This window comes from Grus americana, chromosome 15, assembly GCF_028858705.1.
Source record: "Grus americana isolate bGruAme1 chromosome 15, bGruAme1.mat, whole genome shotgun sequence".
In the NCBI taxonomy this organism is placed as follows: domain Eukaryota; kingdom Metazoa; phylum Chordata; class Aves; order Gruiformes; family Gruidae; genus Grus; species Grus americana.
The window spans coordinates 18,120,105-18,145,069 of NC_072866.1; the positions used below are offsets into that span (position 1 = coordinate 18,120,105).

The window sequence follows — 24,965 nt, forward strand, 5'->3', positions numbered from 1 at the left end:
ATGGTTTTTCAGTACTACACCTGTACAAATTATGTATGGATTGAACACACGCTCGTAGTAAGCCACAGCACTAAATTTGCTGTCCGCAAGCCTCTGCACAGGAACTGTGCACCCATGCCTGGGAATCCTCGGAGGGATCCGTTTGCAGAATCAAGACCAATATAAAATGCATACGTTTCAGTAGAAGCGTACTTACTTAGCTGTACTGTTGGCATGGTCTTGTGCAGAGTTTCAAGTTAAAACTTCACTTTGAGAAAGCTATATTTATTAGAAAATGGAATAGAGAAATGGAAGAACGCCAAGATGTATTTTGTGGTGTTCATGGTTTTTTTAATTTTTCCTGGATTTGAAAAAGCCAAAATCAATTTGCTGAGGCATCTTGATGATGATGTTGTAAATGGCAAAATGATGCTTGTAGGGACAAACATCTCAAGAGACTTAACCTTTTTCTCCCTAAGAACCTATTTTGTAGAATTTGACTAAGAGCCGTAAAATTGAAATGGTTTCATGCACTTCCAGTTGAGGAGCCTGTATGTGGCTTTTTGTGAAGTAATTTTAAAGAAGTTGTCCTTCATGCTGTACTCCATTTTTTTAAAAAAGAAGGGCAAATATAAAATACATCTGCAATTGAATTTTCAAATAATTTTTGCTCTTCCTGTCCAATTATATTTTATTTTAAGATGGTTAAGTATAGCTGTATGAAGTCGTGAACTGATAATTTCTTGTCAACCTAATTTCATAACTCGCTGCTTTAAGCGTAGAGCAGGAAAATGAATTCCAAACAGTGTGCTGTTCAAGGCCCCATCTCTTCATTGGCTTGTTGTAACTGATGATCCTGAGTTCCACACAGACAAGCGACAATGCAGAATAACATCTGTAAGTCAAGGCTAGCTGCTTTTTCCGCCTCAACCAGTTTGCCTATGAAAAAGATTCCATTCCAAGCTTTGTGGGGTATAAGATATGTGAATAAACGATGATTATGGTTTCAGGTGTACACTGAGTTGCTCTGGTAATTATCGTTACCTGAACAGTACAAGCGGTCATAAAGGTAGCAACAGAACTAATATTCAAATATGACAAAAGTGGACCACGGTTTCAACCAGAAACTAATAGATTAGGAAATACCTTGGGTACTCTAGTTAGAAATATTAATTTGAAGCTTTGGCTTTAATCGATGGAAAACATATTCATAGTAGCAGTTCGTTACTCGAACTGTGATGCATTATTTACATGCTTTAACCAAAATTGTGATGTTCTCGGGTTTTATTTAATTTCAGTTACTAGAATTGCACATATTTTTTAAAAACTCTGTCATTGATTGTACAATTCAACAGTGGTCATACTGTGAGATTATAACTATGAGGTAATACAGTACTGCTGTAAAAGCAATGATACTGTTCAGGTAGTTTTTTCATCTTAATACACTGTTGTTACAGAAATACTGTATTACAGTATATTTTTCTTGTACTTTGAGAAATGTCATTTCAAGAATAGCTTATTTATAATCTCTTAGCCACTTATGTTAAAAACAGGAAGGGAAAACAAATTTCCTCTTATTCCTCAGGCCTAAACAGTTAGCTTGCTTTCTGATAGTTAATCTCATCTCTCTTGTAAGTGTGTAAATAGAATTTAGATCTCGTGGTTTTTGCTTATTAAAAAAAAGTGCCAGGCATGAGGACGTGCACAGGAAAAGATTCAAAATCACAGTCCCAGGTAATGGGTTCTACCAGTGATGCACAAGTCAGAATAAGCACCGTTACCCTATTCTGCTGATGTAAAAAACCAAACCAACCCAAAACCCAACCCTGTCTCTTCTCATAAATGTAATGAGCTGAATGAGATAGCTACAATGAATTTCACAGAGAGCGCAAAGTTTTATTGAGAAGGCAGCATATTTAAGTAACCTGTTTTCTCAGTGTGGGTACAGTTTAGTATGTGAAACATTGTGATACAAAATAAAGCGATTATCTCTAAGGAAAGAAATTTGTTCAAGGAGATTTGCTCAAGAAAATTTGCCAACACCATTTATCAACAATTTGTCAACACCAACCTGATGCACTGCATCGATGCTAACCCTCTTTGGGTATAGCTTACAATAGGTCGCCAAAAGACTACGTTTATTTTTAGAGGGGTTTTCGCATTTGGCAATTTTATAATTCTCAACGCATCGCATGAAGCAGAGGACTACTGTGGATTCAAGAATATGCTTTGCTATCTGGACATTATGGCAGAAAGGTTCTGTTCATCTGTGTGTCTGTGAATTATTTCCTGGGAGCTTGTTCCCAACTAATAGATACATCAGCATTCTCCCTTAGCTCAAGGAGAAATTTCTCCATGGGAATGTTAGTGGGATTCTGGAAGAGCTTAGCTGTTGAGCAAAATACCGATATACCTCATCTGCAGCAGACAAAGTGGGGGTTTAATGCATTTTTCTACCGAGATAGCAGACTCTTCCTCTGCAGCTAGAGCACCAGTATTAAATTAATATAAAGATCTTTCAGAAATGATAGAAGGAGCACATTTTAGAAAGTATCATCGTTGCTAGGCTATCATTTGAATTCTCAATGTCCTTCATTTTCTGAGAGTCATGACCTGGCACTGCTGGTGAGTAAGAAAAAGCATCTAAAAGAAAATGCATTTCAGTTCCACTTCATATTGCCAGCTTCTCCAGTATTGTCCTTCCTTAATGGATTTTGAGCTTCGTCAACAGGAGATCTTGAATATGCTGGACTCTGCAGAATATTTATTACATTATTCAATCGTAACCTTTGTACCATACCTGCAATTCTTCTCTTCCATTAGGTTTAATAATATTTTAGTATAAAACATGGTAAATACATATAATAATTCTGATATATTTAATTTGTGCTTTATAGCACAAATGTGTGTATGGTTGCTGATTACATCTTTATTAATGAAAGAGTTAGCAGTAACAAAACATTGAGGTATTACTCATAGGACTGTGCTGTAGAGAGTAGTGATACCTCAGTCTAGGAGAAAAAAATTACAGTCTTAATACACATAAAAAGCGTCGAGGGCATCAGATCTGTCTACTAGGAAGCAAGGAAATATAAAAAAAAATAAAAGAGTTTCTTCTCACTGCAAAATTAAATGACCACACTTAAGCGTGAAAATGAAAAATCTCATAAAGGTTGTGTCTGATTAGGTATCCTATAGATAGAAATTACAGGGTCAGTTCTAATTAATCAGTTTTAAGATCTGATTTAGGTCCTAGAATATGATTGTGGTGATCAGCAAATAAGATTAACGTCTCTAAGCCTGGATCCACTGATTATTAAATGTTGGAAGGCATATTGCCTAAAATTGTTGTTGTGAGGTTGTTCCTTTGGGGATTTCTCCCTTCCAAGTGCAGTGATTTCATACAGTCAGGCACAGATCTGAGGAGGCAAAACATTTTAATTGATCTGTATGGAATAGCCTGCCACTGTTCTAAAGAAGGAAATTAATTTTATTTTGAAACTCAGATACAGTTAACAGTTTGCAGTAAAATAATGTGAATCAGTTTGCTACCATTTCTCTTCATTATTGTATCAAATGCTAGTGGTTAATGATGGAAATTAATTTGATTTGATTCCTTATGCTGTGAACTGTCATTAATGTATTCTTTCTGTTGTCAATCTCTATCACTTGTAATCTCAGTTTGTATATTTTTCAGTTTTAATGCTGCATTAGCTCAGTTACAGGTTTAGTCAAATAGTTTCCTTTCTAGTCCACTTTCATGTCTTAATGTAAAAAGGAGATTCTGGCTCTGCTAATTTGTCTGCTTACGCGCTGAGTAACAAATTTTTTGTAATAATAGAATTGACATCACAAGTTAAATTTTCCCGTCCATGCAGAGCAAAACGTAAATCAAGAATTGGCACCGCTAAATTAGATTGCTACATCTGCTAGCTGGTGAAGGCCTGTCTGTTACTACTTACTTAAATTAACATTTATTTGCCCTCGTGATTGGTACATTACAGATAAATAAAACTTGTTAGAACAAGTACACTTGTGTTATCATCACATTTTTATCAATCTGTCCGAAAAATATCACACACATTAGCTCTTTGTAAATACATATATAAGAACAGGAGGGATCTTTGGCAAGAAGCATCACAATTCTTTGGACCATATAATTGAGTCTTTCAACATAAATCATCGTAATAGGTTATATGATTTCAAGTATGTAAAAATCTAAAAGCTGTAGAATTAGAAAAATGGAACATCATAACATTTTCGTGCTTCTTTTCACATCTCTCTGGTTTCTGTATCCAATGTCCTCATTTTTTAGAAGATAAAGATTTTTGTCCCATGATCCTCATAACAGCCACAAACTGAAATACAAGGAAAATAAGAAAAAACATTTTTACTGTAAGACCGGAGGAGCAGGTTGTTGCCAGTCCATCCTTGGAGGTATTCACGACTTGACAGGACGGAGTCCCCTTGAGCGGAGGATTGCCTAGGCCATCCCAGAGGTGCCTTCCCACTCACACAGCCATAAATCTGTGATCCCCCAAAGCCTCCCCCTGCAGTTTTAACTTGGGGCCGGTTTTACCTAAGCCCCGCACAAAGGAGTGTTAGCTGAAGGTACAGCTGGTCAAGCAGATGTTAGACGTGAACAAAAAAAAAAGCCTGAACAGTGGGAACCCACTGAAACGTGCTCTGCTTTGTAGCTACGCAGTGCTATTCAGATAAGAATACTGCCACTTTAGTGACTGGTTTGCTTCAGCAATGCAAATGTTTGGATTAAAATATATGCAAGAATGGTATAAACGGAATTTTGAGAATATTTTTTTATCTCGTTTTCTAGGCCGCGGCTACACGTTACAACAGTTTCTAGATAACCGTTAATTACGTGTTCTGCTGAGCCGCAGAGCTGGACGTTTGTTCTCTTGTGGTAGCTGCTCAAACGTACCCTTTAACGAAAGCAGAGAATCTGCTCAGTAAATCACCAGAAAAGAGACTAGAGCAGGTTCTGAGAAACTGTTGTCTGCGGGCCGTGTTTGAACGCCAGAGGAGTCATCAGTTCTCCGTGATGATTAGAGGACTGTAACGTTCAAAGAGTCTGTTGTCTTCGTTTCACTGGATGACATTACTGGCAACGTATCTGATAGCAAAAGTTGTGTTCTTAGGTGTTTGTGTCAGTTGTCTTTGAGTCACCAAGTTAAATTGCAGTAAAAAATTCTCTATTTCTACCTCTCTCTCGTTTTGCAAACGCTTCCTCCCTCCTGGAAGGTAAAGTTAATGAGAAGCATGGTAGGGAGATAGAGGCAAATTTCAGAACCAACCAATCGGCCACTCAGAAAAAAAATGTTGCCCTGAAAATATTCCTCTGAGATTTATTTAGCACTAAACAGCGTGTAAAGCCAAGTATCTGCTGTTGGCCTTGCAGACCACAGATTAAAATCATGGGGAAGAATAGATGTTTGTTCTTAGTGGGCTGAAGAATTTTTATTTGGTTTGGATTTTGGAGTTTTTCTTACGTATTTCAGTTGCAATTGTCAGTGTGTCACTGCGAACATTTCAATGTGTATATTAAAGGCATGGAAGGTAAAAAGAACGTTAACTTCTATACAATACCATTGCTAGTGTTAAAATGCTGCTTTCGAGCATAAATGAAATAAATCTCTCAAGAAAATTACTGTGAGGTTCCTATGGATGTTGCATCTCTGAGTTCATTTTAAAGAAATTGAAAATTAACCCTTTCACAGTTACTTTCAAAATATTTTAGAGGGATAAAAACATTTGCTCAGACTTACCCCTACCAGTTGTATTTCATTCAATAGCCTCACTGCATTCAGAAGTACAAGGGGTACTTTACTCTACAGCAGATACGGGCACTCTTAGTGTAAAGAATGAACTAAAACCTCCTCGCAGGAACATTTGCAGAATATTATTTTAAATAAGATCTTTGAATTCACAGACACTGCTATATTGACGTATAAAGGTAAAGGAGACAAACTTTTTAAAACAGTGCTTTCACTGTGTTTTTGGCCAGTGACAGTATTGGGATGACGTTTTCATGAACTAATAAAAATTTTAAAGGAATTTTAGGTTTATAAATTTCTCCATTTGCAGGACTTTAAATCTCAATCTCAAATAAGGTGAAAAATGTTTTTGTAATCTTATTCTGTTCATGTCATGTTCTAATGTTCTCTGCCTCATTTTATGATTTATAAGTAATCAGTTTTATAGCTACAGATTGGTTTCTAAAATATTCTAATTATTTCCTCCCTTTAGGACTTGCTTCGCTAGACTGATAGTACTGTACTTAGAGCAGCAGTGTAGCTCTTAGTTAACTAGTCTTTCTGGATGAAACGCTGCAAAAGATGATTCTATGAAAAAGCAAAATCATTCTAAAGTATGTTTCTCTAGCATGTAAACACAACAGCAAAAATGCTCGTTAGTACAGAATTATGTGTGGAAGGAGTGGGAATCCCTCCTCTTACTTGAATTCCATACTGTCTACGTATAACATAAATAAGCAAAAGCCTACCCAGGTGCATACCTCTCTATCAGCCCAGCAGTTAATGCTTTTGGTTTATAATTTTATTCTGCAGAAAAAGTTAACTTGGAACCTTTTCAGGTATTGATGTGACTGTTTATACGGGAGCGCTGGGCTCATCGAGATGGTTCTGTTGAGATCCGTGGAGTTAGGGCACGGTTATACAGTTAGTTAGGCAGGGCATCAGTTACATGTGTAGGCAGGATACGCGGTGTTTAGTTACATATGTGTTTTGGGAAATACTGGTAATGTGGGTTTTATACTGAATCTTTGTTTTGTGCATTCCGTGAGACGCTGGGTCTGCAGTTGCAGCCCCGAGCTCTTGGGGCAGTGGGAAGCAGCAAAGTCGTCGTGCCCGTTCAGCTGGCAGCGCTGGTGCCGGTGCTCTGCCGTTGGTGCCTTGTCAGATAAACAAGAAGATTAGAAGCAAACAGGCAATCCCTGAAATACTGCGAACCAATGGCGATGCGAAATAGGGACCTTGTAAATGCAGTTTTGAATAGGTTAATTTCTCAAAAAATGAGTTGGTGATGGCATGACACTCCTTAAAGCTATTAGCGTGCGTATCTTGCCTTCTAACCGAGTAAGTGAGAGCGTTCGGCCAACGCGTCCCGAAGTATTGTGGCTAGTGGCCAGATCGTTACCCGATTGCGTCCTTTGAAGTGGCAGCTTCTGTTACCACTTGGCACTGAAGAACTTCAGTACCTCTAGCAGATCTGAGTTATGTTCTGTAACAGGATGTAAGCACTCTGATAAAGAGGAATATAATTTACATGAACTGGGAATAGCGTTTGCTTAAATGTGTGACTTGTAATTAGTAAAGCACCTCCTAATGCCTGAAACATGCTAATGAAACTAATTTATTGCTATGTTAATTGATTTGATCTACTTATAAAACTTTGTAGAGACATTACACAATATTTATCTTTCAATAGAACTGTGTTGCCAAGCACGGATGATTGTTGAAGTAAAAATATCTTAGATATCTAAAATTTGATTAGCATGTTCAGATAATGCAGGAAGTTCCATTGCAAAAATGTACTGTTCTTCTGTGGAAGTTTTGCTGGCGACAGAATTAAAACATTTGGAGTGGATTGTTCTTAACAAAGATACAGTCGTCTCGCTGTTATTCCTGGTCTCTGCGTTCCTCACCGTGTAAGTGACAGTTCTGGTTTTAGTCTCTCACAACCTGTGAGGCTTGACATCAAACCTAAAAAAAGCATCGTGCCTGTTTTCATCGAACTGAAATGTGAAGAAGTAGGGCAAAAATTGTTTGGTCAAAGTATATGAAAATTCACACTTTCATCTCTTTTCCTTCTGCAAGAGTCATATTATGATGTTACTTTTGTCGTTTATTTTGTGTTTTGGCACATGTCGACGTTGAAGGCGTGTATTACACGACATCCTACAAATGTATTAAATTTTCTTTTCCCTGCTCTGAGTAGTTGAGAGGGTTTATGAATGTTGGAGGAAAACGAGGAAGGAAAAAAGTTATATCTGGAGGAGTCGAAACAGGGATAAAGAGGGCAAGAATAAGCAGGAGAGAGACACAGGATGCTTCATGTCAAAAGGAAGATGGGTTGAATATACTAAGGAAGAGCGGAGAAATGCTGCTACTTGGGGCTTACTAGAAGCATTTGGCTTCATAAAGCTAGTTTTATCCAAACAAATGAAGATGATGTTACGGTTGTAGTTTTTGATTTTACAAGTGATCTGTCTGGGATTTGACAGGTTATTTGTGAAATAATTAAAACGTTGGTCCTGGCTTTGAAGTACAGGACACTAAAAACTTGAATGGAAAAGCGTGTGAAGGCTGTCGGGTGGCACTTGTGGCGATTCTGCTGCTCCCTTCCACGTGGTACAGAACTGTCCTGCATCCTCCTCCTTTGTTCAGACCCAAGGTTTGCACAATTTCTTCTTGCTTTATCGCCAGTGGTTAGTCTTTTTACATAGTCTGAAGAAATGCTAAAATCTGTAAATTGAGCTAGGAGAAGATGATTTCTGTGGGAGAGGACTGCCTCCCGAATGCAAGCTATGGCATAGTTTTATCCTATTGTGTGTGAAAGACGTTGCAGGAGAGCTAAGGAAGCTCTGTTTTAACTTGATTGACCAAATCTTAGTTTATCTTTGAGGATTTTTCCAGCAGCTAAGAGTGTGTGTATGGAAAAACACTCCCTTGAAATATGTATGGAAGATGCCACCCATGCTGGGAACAGAAATGTTATTTGCTCTTCTCTCCCTTGATCCCAAGGGGCAGTCTGCAGGACAGCGATGCCACTAGAAATATGGTAGAGAGAAACGCTCCTTCATCTGATTTGTGACCAGAGCAACGATAAATCCAGATCCGTGTTCGTGTTCCCGCTGTGTTGCAGATTGACAGTAACGGTCAGAAAGCACTTTCTGTGTTGCTGTGGTAGCTACTTGGTATATATCGGTTTCCTTTATAAACACACAACTTAGCTCTGCGACAAAAGGAGATTATGTTGAACAAAACCTTCAGTGCTGCACAAAATGAGCTTTCAACTGTCGTGCGTCTTCTGATGGGTCCGTTTCCATCTGCCTTTGCAGATGATAAAAGTGGCTCCAAGAGTTAGTGAAGATGCCAAGTTGTCTCCCATGAAAATATGAAATCATCAGTTTACCTAATATTTTTTCATTTAACACCTTTATAGCACGCAGCAGGTTAATGTCACTTCGAGTCCCTTTTATTACTCTTGCTTACACCTGGTTCCCAGTTTGTACAAGGCAATTATTTTGCATAACCGTTTTTCTTCGTCTAGGCAGCTTGGGTGGAGGTGGGATGCTGGCCAGTTCATCTAGGGAACGGGTTGGACCAAGGTGCTTTTGGATGGTTTTTTGATAGGGCCCCAGGAATTGCATCATCACTCTCTGGCACTGCAGTTAACAGCAGGCTTAGTAATGAAAGATCACTCTGCAAGAGGAGTTGTTGTTCTCAGCAGCATTTACTTCTTCCGTATCACCTTGCTCTTTTACTGCTTCCTAATAAACTCCGCAAGTTGTTAGCAAGAGACGGCTTTTATCAACTCGGCAGTTTCTGTCCCCGACAGGCCACCTTGCAGCGGTGCGTGAAGAGGTTAAGATTTTCCTTAAGAGAACACAGAGGCAGTTAAAGTTTTGTGTCATTACAGCAGTGATCCTGTTCCCTTGGCAACCAGCAAGTCACATGCACGCCCTTGTAAAAAAGTGAACTCTTGGTATTTTCAGGCATTTCTGTACTGCAGCAGGTGCTTCTGAAACTGGTAGCAAGGAATGGACTCTAGAGCCAGTAAAGAAAGTTTCCATTTTGAGGCTGGGCAAAATAGGGAGAATACATTTGTAATTCTCTACTTTGCAAGCAACGTAAAATTAAACCAGAGAAGAGACTTGCAAAAATAGAACTTTAATCTCTGCCATGTCTGTTTTTCTGTCTTACCGTTCTCAGCTCGTTTTAAATTCACATTTCTGTCAATGAGATGGTAATATAGCAACAAATTGTAATGCTGAGTACTCAAAAGTACAGGCTAACTTACACTAATAAAGTCAAGTCTTTAATATGTTTCAGAATTAAACCAAAACAGCTGAGATTGTAAATTATCTTGAATAAAAACTGGTGAGTTGGCAGACCCATGCATTTGAGCACCAGTTCTTGACATCCAGCAGTGTGTAGTCACAGGTAGGAAAAATGTTGTGGAATGGGAGAGGAGTTGTTTGTCTCTCACTTCTGGAAGTGACTGTGACGCCTCAGACTCTCCACCACATTCCCCGTGTCTGGAAATTCTTACTTCTGTGGCTTGTGTCTTCTTTTTGAGAAAGGGGTTTCTTTCTGCTTCCCGTGGTTGGAAAGTTTAGTCCCTCCTTGAAGGTCAGGTTGGTTTTTTCCTCACTTCTGGTGCAGCAGTGACAAAGGAGCCCCAGCCCTTTGAAGTGCAGTTGTAAAAACCTCCATTACCTGTCCATTTTCTCTGCCGGGGTTGTACAGCAAACATTAGCACGGTAACTGAGCATAATGCTGCTTAAGGCTACAGATTGTAAAATGTAAGATATAACTACCACCCATGCTCAAATAATCTTACACAGATATGAAGTCAATTTGTAGAGTAAGACAGGGCTTTACAATAAATGTGGAAGTGACTCGTTATTTTAGTAGGAGGAGGTAACTAGTACATTTTTAGACATCCAGCCATTGCACTGAGAGAATATATAAAACGCTTTGCAGAGTTCTGTAGCTTAGGGTCTAAATGGGAATCAACTCGTTCTCTGTTGCCCCATCGTTCCTATCAGCACACTCACTGCGTGTTCCCCTAACTGCAAGTATTTGCCAAGGTGGATTTGGTTAGCTAAATTATAAACTGTTTCTAATTATAAACACACAAAAAATCCTACTTCTATTTTGTCCAGACCTAATTCATAATCAATAGATCCAATATTCTTTAAAGCTCCTTATGCCAGTTTTGAATCTGGAACAAATTTTTGCATCCTGGCTATGTAAAGTGGAATACTAGAAATGCTAATATAATTAAGCGTGCAGTACTTCAAAGTACCGTCCTCATTCCTGATAGCATGAAAGCGTTTTACTATGGAATAAGGTACCGAACCTTTTTGTGCTTTCAGCAACGTTGACAGCCATCTTGAAACCTTTTCTTTGTAACGTGGCATCATTTTCCTAAGTGAGTAACAGAAAAAAGTTGTTCTTGTCAGGCTAGCCATATGATAGCTTCACCTGCCATTCGAATACAGAATGACCGTGTTTCTTGTAAGCATTGTGCTATGTACCAATATGCTCACTCTACCCTCTTTTTACTGTCTGTCAGCACTGGTTAATATAGTTAATTAATGGCATATAGGAACAAAATTTAACCCAAGGTGTCATTATCATAATATATTAGGGTGCACAGCACAGTGTATAGGTGCCAGTTTAAATTAATTTAACAATAGTACCTAAACCCAGAAAAGTCCAGACTGCGACAGCAGGCGGTTGTTCACCAGAGTTGTTCTTTTAACTGGAGCGACATGTCCAGTAAGAACTTTCAAGTGAGGTTTTCAGCCTGGAGAAGTGTACAAAAAATGCCTTAAACTGGTAGTTTTCACAAAACATATTCTGGACAGTAAAGCGGTAGAATAAAAACGTGTCAAAGACTCAGCAGGATTTCCTCCCAAGGCTCGGGCAGTCCAGTGTTGCGCTCTGACTGAGGTCTGGGTGGCTGAACACCCCAGAGAGCCAACAGGGAGTCGCATCCTCACAAAATGAAATCTAGGGGGCAATTTTAACACTATTTAAAATACAAACACTTGTGATACCATCTGTATGAGGCTGCTGAGCTCATTCTCTAGGCCTAAGGTGTGAACTCTATGGAAAAATATAGGAAAGACTTGCCTCGGCAAGCTGACCAGCAACTCTTCCAGATGCAAAATTACGGTTGATTCTGACCGTATTTGTGTATCTGATTTGTTGTGGCACTCTGCTAGACTTCAGTTGTGCGCGCCGCTCGGTCCGGGCACGTCGCGTGGCTCAGCCAGGCTTGCCCAGCGCCTCAGTCTGCCTGGCAGCTCCATGTCCCAGTCTCTCTCCGTTGAATTAAGCCTCCCCGAGAGCTTGAGATAGGTGTGTTCTCCGTTCAGCAGGCTCTGCCCTGGGTTGGTACGCTCTTCTATGGTGTCTGTCTCCAGACAGAATGCCATAGCGTTATACCTGAACCTTGGATAAAACAAATGCATGTTTTAGTTCTCATACAAAATGATAATCAAGAGTTGCAAAGTATGGCCATGAAAATAGTAAAATACAAACCAATGTGCATAGGACTGCTTTCCATTAACCTTCTAGTCTGCATCTGATTACTATCAGTTGTAAAATAATGACATTTGATGTTTTTACATTTGAAAGGGATTGACATCTCTACAGGATTGATAAAAACTTTTCTTGTAAGCACGTAGAACGTATTTCTACTTCAATAGCTAACAAATCTTACAGGGCGTTTCCTTCCTTCCTTCCATTCAAATAATAGTAATTATAAAAGTTTCAGATTTTTTTGCTTCATTAACAATAATACTCTTGTTTGCAATTGTCTAGTTATTTCTTTTGACACTGTAAACCCGTTTCTGGCATGATTACCAGAGTAGAATTCTTTTTAAAAATTGCTCCAATAATATACCAAATTTAATGAAAAAGGGGTTTATTTTCTATGTACTTTCCTAAATTCTCTACTAAATGAGACTAGACACGGCTGGGCACTTTATTTCCTAGTTATCCTCCGTAACAATGTGCCCCATCATTGCGCTGGAGCCGACTTCTCCAGAGGAGAGCACAGAGGAGTTTCGACGGTCACTCAGTTGCTGAGAATGTGCTGAACCGGGATGGTACGCAAGGGCAGGTGCCAGAACGTGTGTGCTCCCCTGCTCTGTGATGGTGTCTTCCTTCCAACACGTGGGAGCTCTCCTGCTTTAAACTACCAAAGCTGTCTCTTTCTGTCCCTTTTCAATCACAGTCCAGAACATTAATATAATGTTTTAAAGTGGGCACAGAATTTTCAATAGAAAAGATCCACAAACATATAGAATATTGTGTTACATCCTAATACCTATTTTTATGTAGCATCCCAGTCATCAAAGAGCACCAGACTGGCCAAAAAAATCAGAGTGAATGTTTTTATTTGATATGAAGATAATTTTTTTCTCGGTATAATTTTTTAAACTGTTCAGCAGGTGAGACCGCACTGAATTGTCTCTCTAGTGACAGTTACCAGAATGAGTACGTAATGTTAACGTGGCTGGTAAGCGCAACGTATTGCACGGCTGTTGAGGACTGTTTCAGGTACCTCACTGCTTCCTGTGTCACCTGCCCACCCCGCAGACACCTCTGTCAGATCTGAATAATGTTCTTTTCACAAAGTTCGCCCTTCCTGAGCCGGTTTCCTGCCCACTAACTTACATTACCTCCTGGTTAGTAGAATCTGGTATCAGACTTCATGACAATTACAAACCTAAAGCATCAATAGCCACTTAATTACCCTTGTTTGCCAGGGCAGTAATATTGTCAAAGAATACAAGTTAAACAAGAGCACCCTTGCCCATATCTACATGAATTCCCTGAAATTAAATTTTGGCTTTCAAAGCTTACTTTTTGGCCTACTAAATCCTGTGAAACAGTTTGTAATATTTATTCTACAGCTGCACGTAAACTAGCTGATCTATAATTGCTTGTTAAGTTTCTCTTTATGGAGATTATTTTAAGAAAATTGCCAGCTTTAGACATTCACAGTCAAATATCAGCATATGTGGCTGAAGATTGTGTAACAGCTAGTCCAGGAGACCTATTTTGGAGAACTCATAGGTAGGGGAAGGGACGCACAGAAAGTAAGTGTACCAGCAGCAAGTGTTTTGGGAACTATTCCTATAAACGCGTTTTGTAAGCAGCCATCTGGTCAGTCAGAGCAATCTCTGTGCAAGCACCAATGGATACGAGAGCTCTGGGATCCATCACCCCCAGTTACCGTTCCTGCTCTTCAAAGCAATGCCTTGGAGGAGCCCCCTTTTCACGATGGGTTCTTCCTCTGTGCACAGCGGTAGTGCCAACGCTCCAAAAGCTGCTTTCTCTTTTGGAATGGCAGAGTACTGGGAAGGCCCGTGAAATTTCCAACTTACGTTCTCCGTACAGCGGAAGGCAGATTTCAGGTAGGTAGTGTAGCGTTAGGGCTTTGAGTAGCTGGGATTGTGTACTTTTTATTGACAAGTTCTCATAGCCCAAATCGCTTTTAGTGGGGTTTTTTTGGTGGGTTTTTTTTAAATTAGAATTTGAAATGTACAACTGAAGAGGGAAGTATTTAAATAAATGTATGTTCACAATGAATAGAAACTGATTAATGGAACTGAAAAACCAAATAATCTCTTATTTATAATATATTTATATTATATTTATAATATATTTGGAAGTTGCATACCATGCAACTGTGGCACTTTAGGAGGTTTTTGAAGCTGCGCTATTCTGACAAAGGGTGAGGTTATTTCTACTCCAGACTCTCTGATGTGTTCAGAGGAACTTAAGGGCTTCTGGCTTACTTTAACCATTCTGCATGGCAAAACATACCACGTAAAACTAGACTAGCCTGGCCTGGGTGACATGGCCTGGACAAAACTCAGTCTGGAGATTCATGAGAAGTTAAAATCTCTGCTTAGAAAAATAGAGAGTCATGAAACTGAGAGGCACAGTTTGTAACCAATAACTCCAGGTACAAACAACAGTGGCTTAAGTTTAGGGTGTGTGTTCAAGAGGTCTTTGACTTGCCATTTTCAGCTTCAATTCTATTAAAAGGGAAGCTTGATTAAGATATTTGCCAACAGTGCAGACTATCTAAAAAATCACTTCTATTCCAAGACTTCCTTAAACGTGGTAGAATGGAGGAAATCACAGACCAGTAAGTGTGTGCTGGGCACACAGTGAGAGCTCGATCGAGTGGATTTGGCGTTCAGGAGCCCGGGTCTGAGTCACACGACCTAACGGGTTCCCTGTGTCTCCTAGTCAGGGCCACAGACCCGTCTTCTCTCTTCAGCTCCCAAACACCTGCGAATGGTGGGTTTTTTCCAAGTATCTGATGCAGAAAAGCACCGAACGATTCCCGTAAGCCACTGCACGCCTCCGTGTCCTGCCGATGGGCGTCACAGCGGGGCACAGCCGGCGTCCCAGGCACGGTCAGTCCCTGTATCCCGTAGACTGGCCTTTGTGCAGAAGTAATCTCTCTAGATTAAGGGAAGGGCCTGTTTTGTATCAAGTGCTTCTCTCTGACATTTGCAAACAGTTTTGGCGTAGTGTATTTATGTAATCCATTGTCAGCAATATCGCAAGCTAAGCTCTCAAACATGAGTTTATGATGTTTGCCACAGATCACCTGAAATGTCAGTGTCTCAGTTCAGTTGCCCTTGAGGAATCTGTTAGGGAGGGAAAGAAAAAGGGGAGGGGAATAAGTACTGAAAATACACTGTTCTTTAAATCAGAACACATGTAAATATACTCCCATACGTAAATTTTACATAATTACTAAAGTGGCAGGTTTTTAAAAAATTAATTTGCTAATGAAACAACATGACTTTAAAATTTTTCTCTTCATATAATTGCTAGATTTGGAGTATTGCAAGAAAACCTATTCTGTAATGTTTATTTCACTGGGAATAATACCAAAGATTAAGTTTAATTACTTTTCCACAGTGGAGAAGATTGTGAGGAGTGAAAGAGGCTTTGCTGGGAGGTGGCTATATAAGCTTTATTCCTTTCTCTTTGCATATGAAACAGTAAGGAATACTCGTGAAAACGGGGTTTAGAAAAATCTGTTTATGCATCTTGTATTGCAGTCTCCCAGTACTTATTCGTGCTCCTTTCCGTGCAGCGCTGACAGTAATGGATAAATAGATGCATCCATTCAAATACATGAAGCAAATAATCTTCATAAGGGAGGTATCTTTGCACTTCGCATGTACTTGGCTTTAATCCAGCCCATAACAAGTTTGTTTATGCCTAACTGCACAGTTTTTCAAAAGGAGGTGGGTTATTTTTTTTCCTCATTTGAACTTGCATTGAAAAATATTTCAGCAGCCATCAGTTTCTCATGTGAAAACAGCATGAATTAGCTACAGGCCATCACCGAAAATCAAAACATCCTACAGAAGCTTTGTTCTGTGGTTTTGTTCATCTGCCAGCTATAAACATAGTCCATTCAATTCTGTTGTATTTCATATGCTATTTTTGTGGTGTATTTCTAATGTGTTTGGCGCTTCTGTGGCGATAGCAGAATCCATGAACAGTTAGCTGAAGGATACTGGAATAACTCCGTGTAATTATAGGCACTCATCTATTAATAACAAAAATTAATGGTATGCATGTGTACTTCCCTGCTGTATCACTTCCCATCATGAACAAATGAGTAAAGAAAGTGACTGTTGCTAGTTTTTTAGGAATATTCTCTAGACTGCTTCAGAGGTCTCAATGCATTCTCTGTAGGTACGGTTAGGCCAAACGTCAGCTCAGAAATGCAAAATGACCTGAACTGTTGAGATCTAGGCAGAAAGAACAGAGGCAGCTTCGTCGCACAGTCCTGGTTCGTCTGCAGCACACAGCGATTGCACTGGTACACCCTCCGCGCGTCTCCCACCTGCTGTCTTGGTGTGGCCGTAACCCAAGGACAACGTGATAGGAGTGCTCTGTGTATTTACAGCATCGCTCTAACATCGGGCTATTCTTGTCTACGATGATGCAGTCGGAATAGCTGCAGATTTCCTAATGCAGATCTGCTTTATAGTGAAACAGCCTTCTGCAGTTTACTCTTGCTAAAACAATCCAATTTTAGACAGAAATTACGGGAAAGATTTGTACTGGGATGGCTGATGTCACTGTCTCCAAGAGCAGACCAGAGTAATTTTTCTTCAGATCTTCACATATTAATTACACGGTCCCCCAGAGTTTGATTATACCAACAGCAGCATGAAGGTTTAGTTCCAGATTAAGATTTTAAACGTGTAACACAATTACATTTTGTATTAAGAGTTTAGTAAAACGCGTGATATGTAGTAAAAAGGAGAACCACTAATATGTGGGTCTGCAGGGATTGCTGTTCACTGTAGAAAGTGGTAGAAATCGGTGCCTTGTAAACAGCTGGCATAAAATTGCTTAATTTTGCAACTGCAAAATGAGCCAAAGAGCCTGTTGCATACTATTCCGTGTCTATTTTAACTCTGAAATCTTGTTTCTGATATGTTATTCTAACCTTTAAGAACTCATAAATTAATTCTTTATGAGAGATTTAATTTATTAGTCTTAATACAGTTTCTGGGTAAATGATAAATATACCAAACAGCTCTGAATGTCTGGCTCCTTTAAAAATCCTCCAGACTCCTACATATTAAACGAGAGAAATCCCAAAGCACTAGCTATTGAGAATAGCCAGGTATGACCAAAGGGAAGTAAAATGGGGCTGGTTTGTATTGTCAGGCAGACTGAATATTTTATCATATTTTTACTGTTAGTGCTACAGCTGAGTCAAATGCATCTACAACCTGAAGGCTCAAACCACGTCCAGTGCCCAGCTTTTTCTAAGCACAGGGCAGCTGTATGGGTAAGATTCAAAATGCTTCATGTCCAGCTGTAGAGCTGTGACGTGGCAGTTGGTATCTGTTCCCTGCGCACCTCCGTAGGGTGTAAACGGTCTTCATATTGCATCAGCGTGGCCCTTTGCTGGTCAGGCCTGTGCCGTAATAGAGCAGGGAGGCACTGGAGGCATGTGCTGTACACGGTGTCTTCTCAGACTTTTCTCCTGCTGCTTGCGAAGATAAAGTTCTGCATCACCTTACTGCCCTCTGGTACTGTACACGTTCCTGTGTAGCATTGATCTCTACATATAGATGCTTCACTGACATATTTCTAAACCAGGGAAAGTGACACCTCAGCAGCTTTTTCAGTTACCATTTAGTTCACGATTTATTCAGAGCCATCAAATATCCCACATCAAGGTTGGCTAGGCCTCGTAACACCGAAATCTTCACATGGCCGAAAGCCACAAAACTCAAAGCGACGAGGAGGAACTTCCTGGGGAGCTCATGGGTAAAAGATGAAAGTGCCTTTCTTGTGACCCCGAAACTTCCCTGTGGGATAAAACTGATAGGGGCTGCAGGAGCAGATACTTTGGGTAGCAGCTGCCATTTACAGGCTTCTCTCTGTAGCTGAGAACCGTGACTGTTCAGCAGCTCCCAGGCTGCCACCGCCCTGCTGCCAGGCTTGCGGCTCCAGTGGCTGCCAGCAGCTGGAGTCACAGCTGATCACTGTGGTCCTGAACGGAATTGTCTTTCAGGTTCTGGCAAGGAGCGAGCTTATTGCATATTGTATCTATTTATTTGTATTTTGAACTCATTGGCAAAGTTGCATCTGCATTCAAGAGGGACCAAGATGATACGCTTTTTAAAGATTCTGCATCTGACGATACCTGGAGAACTCACCCCCAATTTCAGGAGCTTGTGGCCAGCAATGTATGGTGCGTTGAACTCCCACTGGAGCTGGTAGCAAATTTTGCTTCCTGTTGGCCTAATTTGGAGTCGTAATGAAGAAAAGGGTGAGCCTATATTTATCATTGCCATTTTCCTTCTTACAGAGAAAAATAATTGAAATCTGATGAAACATAAAATGCGATTTTGGTTGCCGATTACTGTAGTCATCTTTTTGCTGGCCAGCCTGATGCTCGTTGAGTTTCTGTCAGTCCGTTGAGAACGTGGCGTCCCAGGCTGGCTCCCTTAGTTGTTTATCAGGCTTCAATTAGCTTCCCGCTCTGTGCTGGATTAGATGTAAACATTAGTCCTTGTCTTCATTACCAAGAACAAAGTCAGCATTTCCCTTGTTATACTGTTGACAGTACTCAATTCTGTACTTTATTTACATATTTTCCCATCTTGATTACTTTTGTTTATTTAGAGAGTACAGGTTTAATTCCACTGTGCCAACTCTCTGTGATTATGTTTCCAGGTGCAGGTGCGCTATTTTCTATGTGCTATCCAACTCCGTGTTTGGGGTTTTTTTGCTTGGTTTTTTTTTTTTTTTAGCTTAGGGAAACTAAAAATAATACGCTAAAATTAAGAACAACCTAAAATCCCAAAGGCTGAGATTAAGACCTCTATTTTGAGGTTTTAGGGCATGGATCACTATTAGTATCAAGCTTATGGTTGGAGTGCAGGAAGGTGCCTTTAGTATTTAGAGAATAAAATCAAAAACCATAAAGAGAGATTGCTATAAAGCACACTTCTTCACTTTTATTATTGCTAACGTATTTTCCAGAAAAGTTACGATTCCATGGGATTCTAGGAGCGGTATTTGCTTGTTCATTTTTCACATTCCTAGCTAGTACTGTTAACATGACATCCATTCAAACCCGGATCTGTCCCGGAGAAGGGTCACATCAGCTCTCTTCTGCCTTGTTGCACATGTAACACCATGCTGTAATCTTCATGAGAAATGAAGATACTTGAGAGAAGCAGCTGATACCTCTTAACTTGATGGAGCAATTAAAACTCAAGCACTTGCTTGGAAGATCAAAACAACGTGTTTTGATCACAACTTTTCTTTATCATTCTATTTGCTTTTATGGTAATTTTAAAAGGAGGGGTTCTTAAAAATAAAATAATAATGGTAATTGTTTGTCCAGGTTGTTCTTTCTGATGGGCAGTTTACTTGCAAAACTCAAAGACAGCCGAGTTGCATTATTCCCATGGAGCCTAAAGTGTAAATGCTAGAGCTTGTGGGCAAATACTCTTGCCTGGCTGAATTTGGAGCAGAGAAGAGTTAAGGAGCACGAAGCCTCTCAGAGGGCAGCGGCAGCCGAGGAGCCCAGCGGGCCGTCGCCCCGGCTCGGAGCTGAAGCACCGCGGGCTGGCTGCCTGCTCCCCCAGCACGCGGGCAGGCGGGTGCCCAGGACAGCCGGCGGGTGGCTGCGCCGCACGGCCCGTCAACAGGCCAGAGGCCAGGCGTGGGGCAGTAGGGCAGGGGCACGCACCGAGGTTTTCATGGAAGTAGCTGGCTAAGTGCACTAGTGAGCTCCGTACCAGGTAAATGATGGAGGTGAACAGGTAGGAAGAAATGTTTTAAGCTTTCAGATTTTTCATCTCTATGATAGAGGCAAAATGAGGCAAATTAGAGGAGATGGTAAATCTTTCTCTTTTTTAACAATGCTCGGCATGAAAGGTGTTGACTTTTTGCATTTTTTGTTCTGTGCAAGCAGAGGTGGGTAGCTCCCAGGAGTTGATATACGTCTCCTTTTGCTGGTGTCTGAGAACACGCTCTGTAAACTTTCTGTTGTTACTTCCGATGCCCATTGTATTGATTATGGGCTGTTAAAAGCTAATTTGGTAATTAAAGTTGTCTCCATTCCATGTGATTTTTGCGTGCAAACAAGTTGTGAATGCGGAGGAGGAAGTGCCTGGCCAGTCACTGCGATGCACTGCTGTCTCAGCACATTGAAATTGCTACTTGTCAAACAAGAGTTTTACTCCTTTTATTTTCACATATGTGATGCATTGTGAATCCTGATGCATGTCTTCTGTTTTTAGTTACCTCAATATTTTCAATAAAAATGCATCCTAGATCTGTCTCTGCTTTCCTTAAAGATGATAATTACAGTAGTAGCAGGAAAAAATAAATTCAGGTATTCACTGAACACTGTTCTTCTGAAAGCAAATCCTAGAGTTTGTTATTATATAAACACCCTTGGAACATATTCTGCCTCTGAACCGTTTGTTCATTGAATTACCCATCGCTGAGAAGTGGTGGATTATACTGCTGGCACAAATTCAGCTAACCCCCAACAGAGTAGAACGTTGGTGATTTCTAGATGGAAACGGATGGAATAGCCAAACTTCCTGCCTTTCAACTCATTGCCCAATTACACAAAACAATTATATCAATTATAAATAAACAGCGTATCATGGTGAACTTACATGTGCATTCAGTGGTTTCTGGCTTTCTAGGAAGTTGTGAAGGGATCATTTGCGTGAGTACCGTCTCTATGCATTACGTGATTCTCACTGGGGCAGCACAGAAAACAGCAAGTAACCGTCCCCAAACGCAGATGTCATTGCACATTACAAAGCCAAGGAACGAGACTCTAGGTGTAAGTATTGCTCAGACGTAAACTGATGAGAGGTTGTTTCTACAGGGGTCTGGGCATTTCCTGAAGGAAGGAGTGTATTTCATCCAAAATTAATTATCAGTATTATTCATTGTATAGGATATAACTAATGGATACGAAACATTTACTGTAAGCAACCACCTTCCTATGCCAACTTCAAAGGAAAGTGAGTGGAAGGAAAAAAGATCTGATCATCAGAATTATGTACAGTGTCATGGCTGACAGAAAAACTCAAATATCAATCAGATGATGTTTATGAAGAAAATCGTCATGCTGGTATGGAAACTGATTTGTAGCATAAGAACGTTCAAGTTTGGCTCATTCAAATTATAACGAATGGAAGCATGATTATGTGTGTAATTATTTCACAGCAAGAAGAGATTGAATACGTCAATATGAATACTGAGTTCCGCCGTAGAAGTATGTATGTGGAAGTAGAAGGAGCTGTACAGTAATCAAACAGTTGGATAGAATGTTAGAATTAATGCTTTTCATTTCTTGATCAATTCAGATCTAATCTTGATAGGAAATGATTATTCAGTTTTTAACCTGGCAACTTTGCTCTAATAGTCTCGTCAGGATTTTCAATGCCAAAGTGTCCTATAGAGGGATTATCTTACCCATATCTTTCTATCTCTTCTGTTAATAGCTGACTATTTAAACATCCCAACTCACTCATTTGTATTAATAGATGGAGATCACTGTTTCTCATTAATAATTATATTTAATTTCTACAAAATTGGGAGTAATGGCAGGAATGTGGCTCCAATTATTTTTACACTTCAGCAACTGGAAACCAGGATTTTACCCAGACCACTGCAAAGCAGGAGTTACTAGAGTATATAAAATGATTTGATGAAGTCAGAGTCTCAGTTAATAATCCACTAAACAGGTGTTTTAACTGATTTTAATTGGCAGTAGAAGGTGCTGAGATATGTTGTATTGGCAAGTCAGAATTAGCTCTCATTTATCTAATATGGATCTCTCAGTCTAGTATAGGCGTTGTTCAACACGACCTTTTTTTGAGGAGGCTGCCTGCCTGGATCCAATTTACCACACTAAATATTGGGGTTATAACCAGAAATTAGATTATTATAATGACAAACAAAAAATAACACTAGAAACTGGCAAGAAAGAGTCACCAAATTTATCTGCCAGCTAATGCCTTTCTTCATGAGGTGTGTTTAATACAACTCAAGCAAAACTAGAATCATGAATGTCTCCAGAGATGCATTTACATGTGAGATATATTATATATATATGAAATACCTGATCCTGAGCTTTGCTACACTCCTAAGATGTGCTTATTACTTCTGTTGTCCGATCTCTGGCTGGTTCGAAAGTATTTCCAATTGCAGACACGTCACACTATTTTCATTAGAAACCTGTCTCTAATTTTATCCTGAGGAGCAGACAGTGAGATGGGAAATAAATTTCTTCATGTAAATGTTCACAACATCAGCTACGGAAATGCTGCAGTTCCAGATGCTAAGTATGTAAAGAAAAATACGCAAAAATGCAGTTTACAATTTGATCACAGAGAGCAATAAATGAAAGGTATGAATAAACTAGAAGCTGATTAAAAAGACCAGTTATTTTAAGCTATTTTCTGTAGATGCACCTCAGGCAGAACTTGACACCAAGACAAAATCAATGAAACTGAATTGGTATCCAAACAAACGCTGGGCAGATCAATCAAGAATGCTTAAAAGCTGAACGGTGACCTGGTGGGAAGAAGGAATTGATTGCCTCAGCAGGTTGCTTTTTTCTTCAGAATGGGACAAGGTGAGAATGTAGACGAGAACTTGAGCCTTTAATACTTGGACATTCCACTGCTAACAACAGGGTAATGCCTGGCGAGACCCGGCTGCCTGCCAGACTCAGCCTGGAAAATTAAACCCTGTTAAGACTTCAGTGGCCAAAAAGGTAATAGAATGAAAAGAAGAATGGCGCATTAACTCTAAGGAGGTGTAACTCACACAGCTGTAGACTCAAAGAGTCAGTGCTTACCTCAGGGACTTGGGTAGCTGTTCTGGAAGAGTTATTCTGGAATAGCAACTCCCTAGTTGAGATTTACATATTTTGAATGTCTGTTTTAATCTGAATAAAGCTATCAACTATATCAACTAGCCTAGTGACTGGTTTTGCTGAATGAGCCACGTGAGAGCACGTGCAAACCTTGCATGTAGGCATGCTTGTTCCTTCCTCCTCGATCCCACACACAGATTAGCACAAACAGATTCAGAACAACTGTCTGTTTCATCTTCATGTGCATTTCAGCAATACCAACAGGATCATTTTAAGGTCTTTATCCCTCTGCCTAAGAGTTTGTGGAATATCTGACCTGTTGAGCTGTCAACAGGTCTAAAAAAGGGTCTTGTTTAGTGCCAGAGACTCTGTAAGTATCATTTGACTTCAAGGCCAGAACTAAATTATTCAACCTAGTAACAGGAGATAGAAGAGATGGGAGATTGATCTTCTCCTACTTGATTACCATGTATTTTGGGGGTGGTTGGTCATTTTTTCCCCCAGTTTAGTAGCTAAACTTTCTGAAAGTCAGCACTTCAACTGTAGAGCAAAAAGCAAGAGCTGAAACAGACAAGTGCGATGGCGAGGTTTCTCATCAGGCTTTGGAGGAGGGAGGATGGAAAGGGGCTTAAGACATACACTTTTAAAGGTATGACTTTTTTTAATACTCACAACTTTTTTCCCCATACAACATCTGTTTCCATGGAAGTCGATCAATTTGATTTCAGCTCCAGTTTCCTTTTTCATTCTGGATGCATGAAGATCTAATTCCTCAGATATAAATTGGTTTCTGTAAATCTACATAACATAATGATTTGTCTTAGAACTTAGATTGTCATTATAAAAATTAGCTAAGACATTTAAGACAAATTATCTTTAATTTGGTTATTAGATATATCTCGTTCTGAAGTAGCATCATTTAAATTAGCAGAATTACTTGCAATTTCTGTCCTTCATTCACTGACCTTGGTGTTCATGTAATTATCCTAAGATGATCATATTACCTCAGCCGTGCCTGACCGGGCAGACTGATACTACTTCATAGCTCTTCATTTTAGGGGAATTCATTTTGCACCTTTTGCACTTTTTTCTTTGAATGGATTTTCCCTCCAGAAGGGAAAAGTGAGTTTCCCTTGGGCCGACACTAATGTCGTTTTGTGGACGTGCCAGCAGGAGGAGCTTGTGTATTAAAATGTGCTTTCAATAAAGCAACCACCAAATTATAGTAATTGCACATAACCCCGTGCTTTCTTGCGCTATGTAAACTACCGTGTATCCGTAAAGCAGCCGTCTGTCTGCCCGGTAGAGCTAAAGTACTATCAGTGGTGGCCATCATGCTGGTAAATTAACCTATTTTAGAGTAAGAAAAGCCCAATGGGGTGAAAATTTAATTCTATTCCATTGCATATTTGATGCTTTTATGTTCACTTGTTCTGAAAAATCTGTATTTTAACACAGAATTACCACCCTCTGAAGCCAGTACCCTATGCTTTAGTTTACAAGCATTAGAGTGTCAACACTGCATCGCTGCAATTTTATAAATAGCATAAAAACAATGAGTAATAATATTCCATTACTAAAAGAAATCCATGCTAATGAGCACAGCTGAAATTGGATTCACATGATCAGAATTCTCTACAGCAACTTAGACAGCATTGCTGAGTTTCAAAATAAGAACTCGTAGACCAAGGTTAGAAGTCCAGTTATCCTTGGCTACCAAGTATTAATAACACATGCTAAATTAATTTTTAGAGGTTTTATTTTAGTAACAAGTAAAATAA

At 39.7% G+C, this 24,965-nt stretch overlaps 1 protein-coding gene and 1 long non-coding RNA gene across 6 annotated transcripts in view; one reads left to right on the plus strand and one right to left on the minus strand.

Annotated features, from left to right (window-relative positions):
- The window catches only part of SNX29 (sorting nexin 29), a 126,550-nt gene that overhangs the window by 98,339 nt on the left and 3,246 nt on the right, over nucleotides 1-24,965 (plus strand). The window contains exon 21 of one of the 3 annotated variants that reach the window (XM_054842625.1): nucleotides 4,814-8,764. The exons of the other annotated variants lie outside the window; for them this stretch is intronic. Within the exon in view, the coding sequence (XP_054698600.1) occupies nucleotides 4,814-4,847 (34 nt within the window). The 3' untranslated portion in view covers nucleotides 4,848-8,764. Of the gene's footprint in view, nucleotides 1-4,813; nucleotides 8,765-24,965 lie in introns of those variants that run through there. 3 annotated transcript variants of the gene reach the window in all.
- The window catches only part of LOC129213139 (uncharacterized), a 34,437-nt gene continuing 22,593 nt past the window's right edge, over nucleotides 13,122-24,965 (minus strand). For 2 of the 3 annotated variants that reach the window (XR_008579364.1, XR_008579363.1), the window contains 3 exons: nucleotides 23,857-23,982; nucleotides 20,966-21,198; nucleotides 13,122-15,427 (listed from right to left, as the gene is read on the minus strand). This is a non-coding gene — a long non-coding RNA (uncharacterized LOC129213139). The remainder of the gene's footprint in view (nucleotides 15,428-20,965; nucleotides 21,199-23,856; nucleotides 23,983-24,965) is intronic. The other variant, XR_008579365.1, reaches the window with a different exon arrangement.